Source organism: Nuphar pumila, chromosome 4 (genome assembly GCF_984573655.1).
Source record: "Nuphar pumila chromosome 4, dmNupPumi1.hap1.1, whole genome shotgun sequence".
NCBI classification, from domain to species: domain Eukaryota; kingdom Viridiplantae; phylum Streptophyta; class Magnoliopsida; order Nymphaeales; family Nymphaeaceae; genus Nuphar; species Nuphar pumila.
Window position 1 is genome coordinate 145,205,981 of NC_143252.1, and position 18,809 is coordinate 145,224,789.

The following is an 18,809-nucleotide window of genomic DNA, read 5'->3' on the forward strand; positions in this document are numbered from 1 at the left end:
TGCTTTACCAAAAATTGAGCACAAGCTGTTTGAAAGATTCTCGTAGTGTTTGATGTGCCCCGTACTTTGATCACACTAAAGCTGCAGTGCTGAGGCTCGAGCCATCTCGGACCCAGGCAACGGCCACCTGCCAAAAGAACCTAACCCGCCCATTGGGAATAGAGGCATTTGAGTAAATGGGGAAGAGCTGCTCTGTCTGCCCTAGTGGAGCAATCTGATATGTCCCTCCACAATTCACCATTCTTCGGTTGCCATCATTGGTGTCCCCCAAAACCTTCTTGATATATCAAGCTTTCAAGGCCTGATTCCTTGCAGTAGAGAAATGAACAAGTGAGGAAGGGTAGCCAACTAAAAAGTGGGACCAAACTAACCATTTCCTTTTTCTATACCGACTAGAATAAATCTTCATTGGGACCAAAGTTTTACAACTGGGTTCAGTTCAGCCTTGCCCCTAGCAACATTAGTGGAGTCTTTGACAAAGATTAAGGCAGGTTGGCCGACTCATCGCCAAGTCATGGCTCATCATCCATTCTGGTTCCTCCAACCAATTTTCCATACTTGGTGCATAACAACAAGGGAAGAGACAAAAATTCTTTTTGAAGGCAGAAGATGGTCTTACTAAAGAATTCTGTCAGCAGCTTTTGCCTCACATAAATCTTACACCAAAGCCCCAACTTGGTCACTCAAAAAAGTAAACCAAGAGCAACCCATACCTTGTCTTTGATCAAAAAGTAATCAGCATTTCTGTAAACACCTTTACCCCCATCAGAACGTTGAGCACATTGAGAATCATGACTAGTCCCGCTCTCCAAAGGAAAAAGAAGAGGGTATGGGAGACAGGCAGAGTCTTCAACTACGGTGGCCTGCCGTCGTAGTTCAAATTTTCATTACCTTTCTACTTTAATTACAAAATCCAACCCTTATTTTTTATTCACCCCAACAGGAAGCCAAAGCCAAAAAAGAGTCTCGGTTACTCTGCTCGTGCGGAGCCTTTCCCAAAATACCCTTCATTAGAAACCAACTCTATCTCGGAATCCGGGAGGCTTCTGCACCATCTGCCTATATAAATCATAAGAAACCACACTTTACTCCCATCTTTATTCGTTCTTTCATAATCCCTTTCTCTGAGGGGAAAAAAAAAAGGAAGAAAAGCGAAAGAAAGGTGAGAGGAAAAGAGGGGACCAACCAGAAAAGCTAGCTTTTAGAGGCCATTTTTTCCTTGTAAATCAAGCGATTTGTGCTAAAAAAGAGAGCCTCTCCCCACATACATCCTGACGTTGGAGACCGAGATCTTTCGCTTTTCTCAATGCCCACCTTCTCTCTCTCTCTCTCCTTTTCTTTCTCGCTACTAACTAAACTAGCGAGCGACTGGCACACTGTGCACACACATACACACCACCAACTTGCAATCTCGTAGTCCAGACTGAACTCTTCTTCTTCTTCTTCTTCGTCTTTTCATTACTCACCAGAAGACCACCGCACCCACATGCTCTTTTGTGGCCACCATGATCACAGCATCAGACTTCTATCATGTGATGACCGCCATGGTTCCGCTTTACGTCGCCATGATCCTCGCCTACGGCTCAGTTAAGTGGTGGAAGATCTTCACGCCGGACCAGTGCTCTGGGATCAACCGCTTCGTCGCCCTCTTCGCCGTCCCGCTCCTCTCCTTCCATTTCATCTCCACCAACAACCCCTACACCATGAACCTCCGCTTCATCGCGGCGGACACGCTGCAGAAGCTCATCATGCTCGCGTTGCTCACCGTCTGGACCAACGTGAGCAAGAGGGGTTGCCTCGAGTGGACCATCACCCTCTTCTCCCTCTCCACCCTCCCCAACACGCTCGTTATGGGCATACCCTTGCTCAAGGGGATGTACGGCGAGTTCTCGGGCTCACTCATGGTGCAGATCGTGGTGCTGCAGTGCATCATTTGGTACACGTTGATGCTGTTCATGTTCGAGTACAGGGGTGCCAAGATACTGATCACGGAGCAGTTCCCGGACACGGCGGGATCGATCGTATCCTTCAAGGTGGACTCGGACGTGTTGTCGCTGGACGGGAGGGAGGCGCTGCAGACGGAGGCGGAGATCGGAGACGACGGGAAGCTGCACGTCACGGTGCGGAAGTCGACGTCGTCGAGGTCGGAGATCTTCTCCCGGCGGTCGCAGACGGGGCTCACCCCGCGGCCCTCCAACCTCACCAACGCCGAGATCTACTCGCTGCAGTCGTCGCGCAACCCCACTCCCAGGGGCTCCAGCTTCAACCACACCGACTTCTACTCCATGGTCACCGGTGGCCGCGCAAACACGAGCCCCCGCCACTCCAACTTCGGCGCCGGAGACGTCTACTCTCGGGGGCCCACCCCTCGGCCTTCCAACTTCGAGGACCAGCAGCAGCATCACCACCACCACCACCTCGGCCCTGCCAGGAGCCGCTTCTCCGCCAGCGCCGGGCATTACCCGACTCCGAACCCGGGGATGTTTTCCCCCACGGCGTCGAAGCCCCAGCAACAGCAGCCTCCGCCACCGCCACCGCCACCGGCTCCGGCGAGCAAGGTCAACGGGCTGAAGCAGAGCGACGACCCGGCTAAGGACCTTCATATGTTCGTGTGGAGCTCGAGCGCTTCGCCGGTGTCTGAGGGTGGGCTTCAGGTGTTCGGGAGCCATCAGGAGTACGGCAACGATCAGAATGTTAAGGAGGTGAAGATGGTCGTCTCTCCTAGCGACGAGCACCACCACCATCATCCTCCCGCCAAAGGTGCCTCTCTTTCACTCCTTTGCCTGGCCTTCTCTTGTTGCCTTTCTTTCACTCGGTGTTTCTGCATGATTCGAATGATTGGTTTCTGCTAACACGGTCACCATTTTTGTTGTTGGTGGTGGTGGATGGTGGTAACAAAAGGGGAGATGAATTGGGACCAGTACGAGAGAGAGGCGTTTAGCTTCGGGAATAGGGTGGTGCTGCAAGGGGACGAGAGGGAGTCAGAAGCTCAGGGGAAGTTCGGTTCGAGCTCCACAGCTGAGCTCGACCCCAAGGTCAAGGATGGCAAGCCCACGCCCATGCCACCGACCAGCGTGATGACGAGGCTCATTCTCATCATGGTTTGGAGGAAGCTCATCAGGAACCCCAACACTTATTCTAGTCTCGTCGGTCTTACTTGGTCCCTCGTCTCGTTCAAGTACTTTCTCATTCTTGTTAACAGAGAGAGAGAGAGAGAGAGAGAGAGAGAGAGAGTATGATTTATCCTAGTCCCCTTCTTTTGTTTAATGCTTTGTTTATCTTAATCAAGTCTGTTCTATTGATCTGAAAAAAGGTGGAACGTGACGATGCCGGCCATTGTTGCAAAGTCCATCTCTATACTTTCAGATGCTGGTCTTGGGATGGCCATGTTTAGTTTGGGTAAGTGGTCTCTTTGAAGAGAGAGAGAGAGAGAGAGAGATGAAGGTTATGGTTATGATGGATGGATGATGGTGGTTGTTGTTGATGATGGATGGTGCAGGGTTGTTCATGGCGTTGCAGCCGAGGATCATAGCGTGTGGGAATTCCATCGCAGCTTTTGCGATGGCCGTGAGGTTCCTGACGGGCCCAGCTGTCATGGCTGCTGCTTCTTTGGTTGTTGGATTGCGAGGCGTCCTCCTACGTGTCGCCATTGTACAGGTGATCCCTTCCCCTTCCCTTCCTTCTCTCCCCTGTCCTGACATCACCGAATCCCTCAATCTACAAGACTTTCACCAAATTGAATAGCATCCTCACCCTTCAAATGAGTTTTTGATTATTTATTCATTCGTTCAGTTATGAAATCTAAAAAGAAATATTAGTCTTTACTTTAGTCTCTATTTGCATCCCAACGTATCTAAAACAAGCACTGTTGCATATGAAACAGGCATCTCTCCCACAGGGTATTGTTCCCTTTGTTTTTGCCAAGGAGTACAACGTACACCCCGATATTCTCAGTACCGGGTGAGTGATGTCAGATCTACAATCTCTCTCTCTCTCTCTCTCTCTCTCTCTGCCTTTATTTGCTTTTAAGTATGGAAAAACTCTCCCTTTCCCTTTCCCTGTTGTATTGGTACTAAAGTATAAAACAAGGGCACATGGGTGATAATCTCCATCTGTCAGCTTGTCACCCCGCATGGATTGAGAGGAATTAATGCAGTGCCATATTTTTCCCTTCTACCAACTCTCTCCTTTCCTCTCTCTTTCAATGAAGTTAGTTCCTCTTAACCATTTTCTTGCGACATTTTTAGGGTGATCTTCGGAATGCTGATAGCTTTGCCCATCACTCTGGTGTACTACATACTACTGGGCCTATAGATGGAAGTCTCTATGGTTGAAGTTTCGACGGTTTTGCACGCAGTGGCGTACGTAAAGGAAGGCCATACAGTGGAACCTTTGTCTTCAATGGCGATGGAGAGAGAAAGCTTAAGGGCAATCTTTCTTGAACTTACAAGTTTTTAGCTTTCTGGATATTTTCCTTTGTTGTTTGGTGAGAGATACATGGCCCAGCTCATTAACGAATGGAAAGAAATGGAACTTCTTGTGATTGATACTGCTGCTTGTTCTCTTAGCTTTATAATCATGTCTGTTACTAAGCACACGAATCAAACGATCGGTGTCATTTTTATAAAATGAGCAGCAAGTCAATACCTAGAATATCTGTATGTTGCTATTTGCATTGATGAATAATTAAAGGCCATTTGTCTTTGTATGTTTAAGATAAAAGGATAGCCAGCCATTTTTACTCTCGGATTCAATTGGATGGGACTGCTACTCTTTGATGTTAGGACTTAGTTCCCTCTTTTTCTTTTTCTTTTCCTTTATTGTTATTTATCGTTGATGTGAACCTGCTTGGCATATTCAGCGACAACACTGTTCTTTGGGCCCCGTGTGGTCTGGTATAATTGCGCATGCTCATGTTTCCCATCGTTGTCACTTTACCTTTTCTGCAGTTTGAGTGACATCGTTTTAAGTGCGTCAGTGCCTCCATTCAAGGTGTGAATGATGAATGACTGATGCAAATGGTGTTTTACCATGAATTTTGTAAGTTCTCTCCATGTGGAAAGGGAATTTGGGTTTTTTTTTTTTGCTAATTTGTTTGTAAAATCCGTCGGATTTTGGGTTATATATATATATTAACATTAAACTGCTAGTTTATTTGAATGTGTTTCCAAATCCTTCCGTGATGCCTAAAATAACAGTGTGGACCTGTGGTCCTTGTCTGTAGAAGTAGAACAACCCATTTCGTCATTTTAGTCTTTCATTATACAAATCAACAATGAGGGCATGGCTATTTGAAACATGTTACCAGTCTAAATGTAATTACTGAAAGCTAGGGAGCTTTCTGTAAATAGCTGATGCTCGAATAATTTGTGCTATATGGTATGCTCGTGCTCGTGGACTGTTTGGTTATGTTTAGGGCGGTTGATGATGATAGCTCACTTATTGAAGACTGCATGATTAGTGTAAAAGAAACCAGGCGTCTCCTATTCCATGGCTTGAGGCTGGTATGTTATGGAAGAACGCCTAGAAGTGAATATTTAACCAACAAAAAACCCACACATGAGGACTAGATCCCTAGCTAGCTGAAAACAAGTCGCCTAATTTGTGATTGCAAGGCGGACGCAGACCTATGGTTCTGCAGTTTCTTTCAGACCTTGTTCTCTTCTACCTGGCCGACAGCTTCGTTTAACAGTGCACCAAGAATCATTCTTCATAGACCCATTTCTCAACCCAGGTCTGCTGCAGAGGAGTAGGTAGTATTTTGTTTGGTTGTTCACACTGGCTTGGTGTTGGCGAGAGAGAAACACGAGGGATGGAACATGCTTGTTGGTCTGTATCTTTATCCGATATGGCTGTGGGGCATGACTTGGGTTGGTTTAGGCCCATTTTCGCCTCTTGTTGCCCTTGCCCTGCTCTTGTTGATACTTTAAAACTTTTTTCTTTATTCTGATTAAATAAAATTGAGTTTACTTTTCCCTAAAAAAAAAAAAAATTTGATTTCTATAATAATAGTGTCACAACTTTCTTTGACTAATAATTTTTCACTATATAGTATTTCTTCTGGCTTATGTTTTGTGGATCTAATCTTGCTGATGCAAGGTGGCTGCCGTTGCTTTATCGTAAAACTGGGTGGTCATGTCCTCAATCTAGAGTTAGAGTTTTAGCTTGCAGGGAGGTGTGTGGCCCCATTAAATGATCTTGGTTCTTTCCTTCATCATCCAAAAAAGACATATCCCAAGACTAGAAGCCCCTCCGAAATTAATTAAGCAATCAGATAAATCAAATTTACTTTGGCATCTTGAAAGAGATCATGGTCGCATCCCGTTGGCATCACCATAAATTCATCCCCTCTACGTCCGAAGCCAGAAGAAACCGAAAGTGCCAGATTTAAAGTGGACCACCTGGGAAAGAAGATGAGTTGCTTATTATAGTTCGGCTTGTCCTTCCCACTGGTAATTAACTGGGTTGTTCAAAGTTGCAAAATAAGCTCAGCAAGCTGAACACAAATAATAGGTGTCCGGTTCTGCTTGGCTTGTACAGGCTCATTGAGTTATAACAACCGTATTTCAGTAATATTTCACATAATATAATACAAAATAAATAGCCCAAATGTTTGGCTTGCACGTATATTTTTATCTGTAAATACGTCAGCTTGAGTTTGGCTCAATAGGTCCAGAGTTCAAATCCTAGCATTTCTGGCTTTGAAACAATGCAGTATTTTTATAAATGAGCCAGCTAGAACTGGGCTTGTTTAGTTAGAGCTCGTTATGAGCTAGGCTCTACTTGCTGCACAAGCAACATGACAGGGACACAATATCTGGGCCGCTCCTCTTAGGTGACATGACACCACATGAGACACATTATGACACGCTCTTCATCATTTTAATATTTTAATACTAGCTTGAAGAATAAATGCATGACATGTTGAAATATCAAACGTGTATTTTTATCAGTTAAAAATAGAGAAGAAACTGCGACTTCATGCCTTAATTTTCAAAAGAAAAGCAAACTCGTGTCATCCTGCTTTCTGTGTCGATCTGTAATTCGCTATCCCAGCGGTTTGTTTTTAGGGTCAAGGAATGGAAAAATATAAAAGAAATACCATGGATTTAGGCTAGCGAGTGACTGGTTGATTCCTTATGATCCTTCCTTTTGATTGGTCAATTTTTAGTGCTTTTTTCACATCTTTACTCAACCTCAACTTTTTAAAAAAACTGTGCACGTTGCCATCTCTCTATTTTCAGACAATAAAAATGAACCGCTTATTGGATGTAATTTTATGGTAGTTTTCTCAAGGCCAACCTATTCCAACACCACCTACTGTTGGAGGAGTGTGAAGCTTAATCTTTAATTTCCGCAAATCAAACTTCACGTTAAATAAGCGAAAGGTTTCAGGGAGTTAGGGAGTTCGGTGTTGGACATTTTGGGTTACGGGTCCAACCCACAGCCTGACCCGGTTTGACACCCTCTTAGTGGGTCACGTAAGTGGCTGAGTAATGGAGATAGTGGGTGGGAGTTACGTGACCACATTCACGTAACTGCCCAATTCATCCATTATATAAGAGGTTAGGGGTTACGAAGATGATGAAGATTCGTAACACTTCCCTGCCCAAATTCAGTTTTGCATTCAGATTTAGCATAATAGAGTCCTGCTCACCGTCGACATAAGGCCTGGGCTCATTGTGGGCGTCGACCGGCTGAGGAGAACACCAAACTACCTACACGGACAATGGCGAATCCAAGTACGCTCCCTGTCAATGATGTTTTTACAGGGTTTCGCCCAACATTCGGCTCCCTACTTATGGAGCGTTACTATGTATCAAGCATTTTTTTTTAAAAGTAGTTGTCTAATTTTACTTTAGACAACCTAAATTTTTTATTTTCGTGTGTAACTATTTTTTCATACTTGTTTCTTCGATCCATCGGTAGGCCGAAGCATCGTTCCCTCCCTAACACAGACTTGGATCACGATGACATCATGACCCGAATATTTCCTATGAAAAGATAGGATGGGCGCAAGGTATGCATCACCACATCAAAATCTCAATCAAAACTAAAGAAGAGCACCATGAGTTTGCTGATGTAGGACGTTGTCTGTAAAGTATATATTTTATCATTAAAGCACAACCGTTTTGTATCCCTTCAGTCGAATATTTGTTACCAAATGAAAGTACTAAACTATTCAGTGAAAATTATTTATTTATTTTCATTTTTTTCCTACAAAATTTTTTTTTAAGTAGGAAATGGATTCTAAAGCATGATTGCAACGTGCAAACAGGTTTCTAAGTTGCTTTCATAATGTGCAAAAACTTTGACTAAAAAAATCATGTATCTATTATTGAAAAAAATAAAAAGATGCAATGTGTGACCCTTAGTAAATAAACCATGATGACATACCACAATAGGCTTAAAATTTGACTTCTAATCCAGGTAGGGCTGGTAAACGACCCAACAGGTCATGTTCGGGCTTGGCTAGTTTACTAGCTCGTGGTTTGGCTCGTATTCATGTTAAGTTTAGCTGAGCTTGAACTCAGCTCGTCCCTAAATGAGATAAGACGAACACAAGCTGGATCGTGTAAAAACATTCCATGTTATTTATACATATATACATTTTTATAAATTATACTTGAAAAAATATATATAACTTTTTATAAACTACACTTAATAGTCCATATTTTATGTATATATTTTTCATTCATCCTTTTTTTTTTTTTTATGCATTCATCCTTTTATATATTACACAAAATATATATTATTCATAAAAATATATATTTTATCTATACGAGCATTATGGAGCCAAAGCCGAGCTGAACACCTTGTGTTTGGGCTCGACTCATTTAAGCTAAACGAGCTGCTAGTGGCTCGGCTGGCGAACTATAGGAGCCCATCACAAACGAGTTCATGACGAGAGTTAATAGCTGGAGGCTATGTTCGTTTACCAGCCCCAATTCCAGATTAATGAAATACCATTTTCAACTAAAGCAGTTAATAGCTGGAGGCTACGTATATCATAGGGACATGTCATTTTGGCGGCACGTACCTGGTCACCTATGCTATGCTATTTCAGTAGACACAAATAAGTACAAATATTATTTTAGTATTTTAATAGGTTTTACTAATTTTCTTCTAAAAAAAGGTTTTACTAATTTTATTTATATTTCAAATAAAATACATTTTTATACGTTGAATATCAAAAAAATTATTGATTAAAGATTTAAAAATTCATATCCTCATGTCCTATTTTTAAGAAAATCTTCAAACTAGGTTGTATCTTTGTGACCTAGATAGAGGTGTCAACCAAGTGGACAAATGTTAATATGGAAACTCGTGATCATCTATGTTTTCCCTAGTTCTAGTCAAGAATTCCTCCAGGTGGTGTTTAAATTATCCAGAAGAACGAGAAGGTGGAAACTTCTAATATAGAGGATAATGCGATTTTCCAGCTTATCCGGTTTATCTGGATAAGTTGGTGCACCCATAATAACAAATCTCAAGAGATTTTCGAAAATATCTTGAGAAATTTCCCTAAAGTTAAACATGGTAATTTCTCATCAGCTTTTCATCAAAAACATAAATATCACATTTTAAAAAAGATATTTATGTTTTTATCATGAACAATTTGTTTGATTTTTATTTTTAAATTTTTTTATATTTTAAATTTATTTTTTATTGCCAAGATTTTGCCAAATAGTGAGAATTTAAAAAAAAAAATTCTCACAAGTTTTTGGCTGCCGATATTTTGCCATTTGTATCTTTTGTCACTATGGGTGCACCGTAACACCCCCTCGGTGTGGCTTTAAGAGGTCCCAACTTAGATTGAATTCTTTGGATTTTATTTTTAGGATAATTGAGTTCATTGGATTTTGATGTGTATTTTATCCAAAACAAAGATATTTTTTAAAGGAGTCTAAGATGGTTTGAAAGATAAATGATCTGGAAAGGTTTTTCTTAATCTTTAATAGGAGATTATACTTTTAAAAATATTTTAGAGTGAAAATGGAATGGACCACTTGGGAAAACGAGCTAAGATTTTCAAACTTTTTGTACAATATCTTTCCTTCACTTTAAAAAAAAAAAGTTGCAACATAATTGTAGCTAGGTATGATTAGGGTTGTCAACAAGTTTGTCTTGTATCGGGTACCCAACCCGCAACCCGACTTGAAGAGAAACCCATGGCCCGGCTCATTGACCCAATCGGGCCAATGTGAAGAAGGCCTAATCTTAAAATGCATGAGTTAATGAGAGTAAGTTCCCATGCAACTAATTAGGTAAACAATAATAATTAACAAATATCAACTTCACATGCAACTAATTAGCTAAACAATAATAATTAACAAATATCAACTTCACATGCAACTAATTAGGTAAACAATAATAATTAACAAATATCAACTTCACATGCAACTAATTAGGTAAATAATATTAGTTATTCAAGTTACTATGTAATAATTAATTTTTAAAAATTAACAAATAATTTAGGCCCATCGGGCCAGCCTGAGTCGGGCCCATGTATATAATGGGTCAGGTTTTGGCCCGGTACCTAATGGACCCAGGCCTAAAATCATTGCCCAAACGAAAACTCTAATTAGCGATGAAAATTTGTGATAAATTTTTTTCGTCGCAAATTTGGAACAAATTTTTTTCATCGAAAATTTGTGACAGATTAGCTAGAGAAAACTATTCATTGCTAACATTCGAATTATTTGCAGAATTAGTGACGAAAGAAATTTCGTCGAGAATCCATCACGAATTAGCGATGGATTCGTGACAGAACAATTTTGTCTCAAACTCCATCACAACTTCGCGATGGCTCAACAACAAAATTTTTTTGTCGCTACTCCATCATACATTTGCGATGGAATTTTGCCGTCGTGAAGCCGACACTAAATTTCTTGTAAATCCCTAATGCCAGCTCCTTTTCTATTTCTATTTCATCAGTCGCCCGCCCATCGGCCTCCCGTCGACCTCTCATCGCCCGCCCGCCGCTCGACGATCTCATGTTGCCGCATGACTGATGCTCGTCGACTTCTCGTCGCCCGCCCGCCGCCCATCAACCTCTCGACAACCTCTTCTCTCTTTCCCCTCCTGTTCTCTCCCTCGTTGCTCCCCCCTCTGTGTTTTCTAGCAAGCCCCGTCCAGCGAGCCCCGTCTGTAAGAAACCCTCCCCCTTTCCCCTATGTTGTAGCCTTCCCCTTCCCCTTATGGTTGCCAGAGGGCCAACAGAGGCCCTACAACCTCTACTGAGCCTTCCCCACCCCTCTATAGTCGGTGGGGATGACAGAGGCTCTGATTGCCTCTGTCAGACCCTCCCCTGGCCCCGATCTCTGGCAAGACAGGGGACTTCATCCCTGTCCTTTCGAATGTCAACAAGGCCGCCCTGTTTTCTTGACTTCTCCTGCAGTGGGGGCTCCGCCCCGCTGCCGGAGAATGATCGTCAAGGGAAGAAGCCCCCTACCCTTTTGTTTTCCCTGGCAGGTGGTGGCTTCGCCCCTTGTCCTCAATAATTTTGACAGAGGGCGAAGCCTCCATGCCCCTTGTCTTTTTTGCCTGGCAAGGGGCGGATCCCTCTGCCGGGAAATTTTGCCCGGTAGGGGGCAGATCCTTCTGCCAAAAAATTTTGCCTCGACAGAGGGTGAGACCCCTGCCTCATGATTGATTACCGGCAGGGGGCTCAGCCCCAGCCTCCCGATGCTTTCCTTCGGGGGGTCCCACCCTCTGCCTCCTGTGAATGTTCCGACAGGAGGTTTCGCTCCCGGCCTTGACCTTACTACAGATAGAAGCAGCGCCCCTACCTATCTCGCTTTCAGCAAATGACTGTGTCTCCCTGTCTGGGCTCATTTCTGACAGAGGGCGTCACCCTCCTTGTCATCAGGTAATAAACTTCATTTTAGCACAATATCTTTTGCAGATTTCTCAACAGATCTCGCTTGTGCCCCGCAACCCATGGTAAGTAAGTGGCAAAAACAATGTAAATCAGGTAAATACCTGTGGTGAGTAAGTGATGCTTGTGCATCACAGGTCATTTAATTTCTTGGATGCAACACTTTTCTATTCACACACTTACTTAGTTGTGGATATCTAGGGCTGCTTTGATGAAGTTCGGAGATCATGCTGAGCATGATTTTAATGTATGAAAATAAAAGTGTTCTTATTTTTGGAGTTCAGATTTTATACTAGTCATGGTAGTAGTTAGCGGAATATTGGAGTGTGTTTGCCGCAGATACACGTTTGACATTATTTTGATATGAATGATTTGAATGTATTGCAATGTTTGATGTGATTGTATTCATACTTGCATGAAGTTAATTTCAATTTGATTATAACTTTCATGTGAAATTGTATCATGAAAATATGTTTCAAATGAATGTATCATGTTATGAATGAGTTTGCACATGAAAATATTAAGTTATCAATGCATGCATCATAGTTCTTGTGATTGTATGACATTATATATATATATATATATATATATATATATATATATATATATATATATATATATATATATATATATATGTGTGTGTGTGTGTGTGTGTGTGTGTATGTGTGTGTGTGTGTGATATATATATCAAATCATTACATCTACCACGAATGCATGATAAATTTGATATTTTCTTCATCATAGTATTCTGATGATTCTCTTTTAACTGGTTAGGATAATATCCGTAACATTATAGGACAAAATAACTGCAAACTGTGAATGAATGTATCGTAGGATAGTTGACAATGAGGTATCGCTTGAATATATGGATGGTGTTGACAGTTTTATTGAATTTGCAACAGTAAGTGTCAGTACAGTGGATCCCATAGGTCAGATCAGGTGCCCCTGCACCATGTATAAGAATAATCGATTTATAGAACCTCATGACGTTAAACACCACCTATACAGGAAGGGTTTTATGAGTAATTATCAGAATTAGATGTTTTATGTTGAAGAATTTAGAAGCAATTTTGATGCACGGGTGAATGTGGTACACAATAATCCATATATGGATTCGATATTTGATGTCGTAGGACTAGAACTAGGTTTTGCTATGGGTCCTAGTGATGTATCAACTGGGGAAGAGGAAGAAGCAACAAAAATGCAGCTAGTAGATTTTATGATTTACTTAGAGATGTTGATGAGCCACTTTGGAATGGTTGCAAGAGACAAACTATCTTATCTGCATTTCTTCAACTACTGAATCTGAAGTCTGAGTTTAATTTGAGTCAATCATATTTTGACTGTCTGTGTTCTATTGTAAAGAGTATGTTGTCCAAAGATGAGAAATTGCCACAAAATTTCTATCGTGCAAAGGTTATGGTCAATGCTCTAGCTATAGGGTATCAAAAGATAGCTTGTGCAAATCACTACATGTTGTATTTCAAAGATCAGAAAAATAATAGATCATGCCTGTCATGTGGGCTTCTCAGTTCAAGCCAAAGACAAGAGGCAATGGTAGCACGAGATCAAAAGAAGTGTCATACAAGTTGTTCCGCTACTTTCCTCTCACCCCTAGATTGTAACGATTATATATGTCTTTGAGGACAGCTAAACACATGAGATGACATGCAAATAAAGTTCAACATGATGAAGACAAGATCACACATCTTGTTGACGCAGAAGCTTGGAAGCACTTTGATTGTACTCATCAGACCTTCGCAATGAAAGTGAGAAATGTTAGGCTCGGTTTATGTACATATGGATTTAATCCATGTGGGGGTAGATCAACTCCATACTCGTGTTGGCCAATATTTCTCACCCCATACAACCTTCCTTTAAGTTTGTGTATGAAGCATCAAAATATTTTCTTGTCTCTATTAATCCCTGGTCTGACCTCTTCGGGTCAAAATCTTGATGTATATTTAAGGTCATTGATTGCTAAACTAAAAATACTATGGGATGACGGTGTTCTCATATACGATGCCCACAAAAAACAAAACTTTAATATGAAGGTTGTCGTTCTATGGACTATCAGTGACTTTCCTGCATATGGTATGTTAGCTGGTTGAAACACACATGGGAGGTTGATATGTCTGTACTTCATGAAAGATACAAAATCTTTTAGATTGACGCATGAAAGGAAGTTGTGCTGGTTTGATTGTCACCGTTGATTTCTACCCAGCGACCATTTGTTCCGACGATAAAGGAATATGTTTCGAGCAGGTACAACAGAAATGGAAGGTTCACCTACAAGGTTGTCTAACATAGAGATTTTAAGAAGATTGTGATACTTTTCATATGGACTGACTGATGCTCGTAGCCCGACGCCCTTCCTTGGATTTGAGAAGAATCACAATTGGATAAAAAATCTATATTTTAGGAACTACCATATTGGCTGACCTTATTATTACGACATAATTTGGATGTGATGCATGTGGAGAAAAATGTGTTTGATAATGTGTTCAATACGGTAATGAATGTCAAAAGAAAAATGAAGGATAATCTGAAGGCCCGTATGGATTTAAAAGTAATATGTAAAAGACCAAAATTGGAACTTAAAAAGTATAATGACAAAGTACTGAAACTAAAGATAAGGTACGTGCTTGGACCAGATCAAATAAAACAGGTATGTCAATAGTTGAGATTTCTAGATGGATATGTCTCTAACATTGCTCGGGCTGTGAAGATAGACGAAAGACAATTATATGGGTTAAAGAGACATGATTTTTATATCATTATGCAATAGTTGATTCCCTTAGCATTCAATAATATGTTAGACAAACCTATATAGAGGGTATTATCCTGGTTGAGTAGATTTTTTAGAACATTATGTGCATCAAAAGTTATAGTATATAAGGTAAAGAATCTCGAGGATTCTATCGTCACTACTATTTGTCAGCTAGAAAAGATATTTTTGCTACCATTTTTTGATGTTATGGAATATGCGATCATACATTTGCCATATGAACTAAGGGTTGGTGTTCCTGTGCAATATCGGTGGATGTACCCATTTAAAAGGTATATGTTTTCTTATATTTTTTTCTTCAATGTTATTGAGAAATTTATTGTAATTCGAGATATATATTGTTGATAGATGCATGTTTGACCTAAAAAAAAAGGTTCAAAATAAAGCAAGAGTAGAGGGCTTTATTTGTGAGGCATATACTTTAGAAGAGATTTTAAATTTCTCATCTATGTACTTTGAACCTTACATTCCAACACGTTACACATGCCCACCTCATAATGATGATGAAGAATAATTTACTGTAGCTGACAAACTATCGATATTTCAACCACTTGGGCATGCCTTTAGTAGTTGCCGGTCAGGACTCTTGAAAGATTGAGAGCAAGACGCAACACAAATCTATATCCTTTTTAATTGCTCAGCAATCGACCCATACATTGAGTAAGTATACTTAATATGTAATACTAAGTTTTATACGTGCGTACATGGTTCAGTAATATAAGTATTTGTTAAGTGTAGACAATTTGATCTGGAGTTGCGAAGAGAACTTTCATATCTCACTGATGCAGAAGTACAAAAAGAACGTGAAAATAAATTTGTGGCATGGTTGAAAGAGTTGGTAAGGACAATTACATACATTCTTTCCGTGTAAACAATAATAAGTTACTTAATTAGTCGTGATCACAGTCATTGTTTATGCTTGTAGGTCCTCCATGGTGATGTTAAAGATCAAGGAATATGTGATTTACAAAATAGTCTGACCAAAGTTGTGCAATATTATAATGGGTACATCTTAAATATTTAACGATTCTATACAAAAGGTTACAGTGTAAACAAGTCAACGTTGAATAGTGGTGTGTGCATCAAGGGTAAAAGCTACGGTGAAAATGAACATGACTACTACGGTGTTGTAGAAGAAATAATATTGTTGACTTAAACATAAATAACATAGTAACTTTATTCAAGTGTCATTGGTTTGATCTCACAACAACAAGAGTTGACAAAGCCTCAGACATTATAGAGGTGAATCATAAATCAAGGTTTAAAACATATGAATCATTCATATTAGCCTCGCAAGCTCAACAAGTTTACTATACTTCATATCTGAGTACAAGGAAGTCAGATGAAAATGAATAGTGAGCAGTTTGCAAGGTGAAGTCTAAACTATAACTCGAGTATGATCAGTTACATGAAGACAAGTTAATTAAAGAAAGTGATTACTATCAATCAGATGATATGTATGACTTCTCTTATGGTCACAATTCCGCACATGGTACACATGTCATATCTCCATTGTCCGATGACACATGCATGAAAGAATATGATCCAAAAGATATACCAAGTGGATGAGCATCCAATGATGAAGAAAAAGAAGATGACGAAGATGAGGAGGAAGAAAAAGAATATGAAAGTCAAACAAGTTATGAGGAAGCATTCTCGAGCTAGTGAAATATATCTTGTAATACATACCTCTATTTGATGTGAATTATTTGAATTATTTGAATGTATTAAAATGTATTGCAATGACTTGAATGATTTGAATGTATTGCAACGTTTTAATGTATTTTATGAAGTTATTTTTTATTTGATTATGTATCTTCGACAGGTATAGAGTTATGATTTGAATATATTGCAATAATTTGAATGTATTGCAATATTTGAATGTCTTGCATGAAGTTATTTTCGATTTTGATTTAAATATCTTATGTTTTAATGTATTGCAATATTTGATGTGAATGATTTAAATTATTTGAATATATTGAAATATATTGCAATGTTTGAATATATTGCATGACATTTTTTATTCTTTGATTATGTATCTTCGATACATATAAAATTATGATTTGAATGTATTGTAACATGTTTGATTGATTTGAATGTATTGCAATATTTGATGTGAATGATTTGAATTATTTGAATGTATTGAAATGCATTGTAATGATTTAAAGGTATTGCAATGTTTGAATGTATTGCATGACATTTTTTATTTGTTAAAATATGGTTCGTGGAGGTTACAGTGGTCAAGTACCCAGTGGCAACCAGTCTCAACCTTCATCTTCATGGGATGCTTCGATAGGTATATCATTTAACTAATTATATACTTGATTAGTTTAAATGCGCATTGTATGAATTTCTAACTCATTTTTCTATAGATGATATTTCGCCTGCACATGACCCACCTACACTAGCTGTTTATACAAGTCACGAGACAACGCTGTATGCATGGTCTTCTCAGTTTGACACACAATGACTCATTCAAATAGTGTATATCGATAATCGACCGTAAGTATTTCATTTTAACTTATCCTATACTTATCTTATAAATATTATATATTGATAGTTAATGTATACCAATTCATGTGCAGTGCATGATTCAAGCCACAAGAAGTAATACGAGAGATTAGGCATTTAGTAGTTCAACATCTACCAGAATCGGTTGCTTAATGAAAAGAGTACTCGAAGGAGCTGTTGGACAGATTGTGATCCTCATTCATGGTATATAATCATTTCTCATAGTTAACGTGTTTCATATTTAATTTTTTGTTATAGTCATGTTTACTAACTTTCTAAAATTATTTATAGGCTTTGAATCGCTTTGAATCGCTTTGCGACTACGATGGAGGAGTAGGACGCGAGGAAAGTGTGGCAGAAGGTGGTTGTCAGTCGATTTGCAGACATGTTGTACAATATGAAGACTGCAGCAAGAAAAGCTTCTGGCAGGATAGATGATCCACTGCAGTGGAAAGGCCATGACCCTCCTACTATCAAGTCAGATGTTTGGGATGAAATGTGTGACAAGTGGGCGGACATGAATTTCGAAACCGCTCAGAGAAGGCTACACAAAACCGAGAGAAGATGCCCGATGCCCATCTATACAAAGATGTATCTAGGACTTTTGGGAGCTACCAGAAGAAAATGGTAACTCATCAATATATATATATATATTGTCAATTTTATAAGTATTGTTGCATACTTGTTAAATATTTTTTTTATCATTTAACTTCACAGGAAGTAGAAAAATGAGACATTGTGCCATATAAGGATGTGTTTGTTGAAACACAAAAACGTAAGATCACGGGAGAGTTCATATCAGAGAAAACGAGAATGACAACAATATGTATTTATTGTATTAATAAACATTGTAATATACAAGTTATCATAAACATTATAATTCTTAATTATTAATCCACATTGTAATCAATACTTTGTAAGAGTCATACGAGCAACAGATGGTAGAGCGATATGGCGATGACTCCACTCAACATCTGCCTTTTGATCCTGCAACATGATTGACTGCAACAGGTGAACCCAAAAGGGTCATGTGTTCAGGCTTGGGAGTAATATGAACACCTCACCAATCGTTGCCTCCTCCAGTCACGGCTCTCAGAGTTCTTCCGCTAGCATCAACTCCAAGCATATGACTGACCTGCCTAATTCTTGGGATGATGTTCGCCAGCTTGTTAAGGACACAATGCGTGACTATTTATATAAAGCAATTTTCGACGTTGTCCGTAATGAGTTGTGAAACTTTTTTCGGGACAGGGGAACTTCGTCTGTAGGTGTCTGTCGGATATGAAATGTTTCATGTCATTTATTTCATGTCGTTAGATTTCAAGCCAGTATATGTATGATTTCATCACATATGAGCATGCTTTCATCACTATGAAAGTTTGACTGCCTTATAACACATATATGCATGATTTCATCACTATTAAAGTTTTTTTACTATATTAAAACACATATAAGCATGATTCCATCACTATGAAAGTTTTTTTACTACCTTAGAACACATATATGCATGACTGAATCACTATGAGTGGTTTTTTACAACCTTAGAACACATATTTGCATGATTGAATCATTATGAATTTTTTTCTGTCAGCCTTATAACACATCTGAATTTTGTTAAGAACCTTCACT

The 18,809-nt window shown here is 39.6% G+C and overlaps 1 protein-coding gene across 1 annotated transcript; it reads left to right on the top strand.

Moving 5' to 3' along the window:
• The first annotated feature begins 1,273 nt into the window (after positions 1-1,273).
• Positions 1,274-4,750, top strand: LOC149841511 (putative auxin efflux carrier component 1c). The gene is made up of 6 exons (XM_090004828.1): positions 1,274-2,760; positions 2,902-3,178; positions 3,314-3,399; positions 3,500-3,657; positions 3,884-3,960; positions 4,248-4,750. Exons 1-6 carry the CDS (start codon positions 1,506-1,508, stop codon positions 4,312-4,314), a joined length of 1,920 nt encoding a protein of 639 aa, XP_089860954.1. The 5' UTR covers positions 1,274-1,505; the 3' UTR covers positions 4,315-4,750.
• Positions 4,751-18,809: the final 14,059 nt, after the last annotated feature.

Bases quoted from the DNA above. Each gene is read 5' to 3' on its own strand.
- LOC149841511 (XM_090004828.1), top strand. From the start codon at position 1,506: ATGATCACAGCATCAGACTTCTATCATGTGATGACCGCCATGGTTCCG. The intron at 2,761-2,901 runs GTGCCTCTCTTT...TGGTAACAAAAG, and splicing joins CCATCATCCTCCCGCCAAAG to GGGAGATGAATTGGGACCAG. The intron at 3,179-3,313 runs GTACTTTCTCAT...ATCTGAAAAAAG, and splicing joins TGGTCCCTCGTCTCGTTCAA to GTGGAACGTGACGATGCCGG.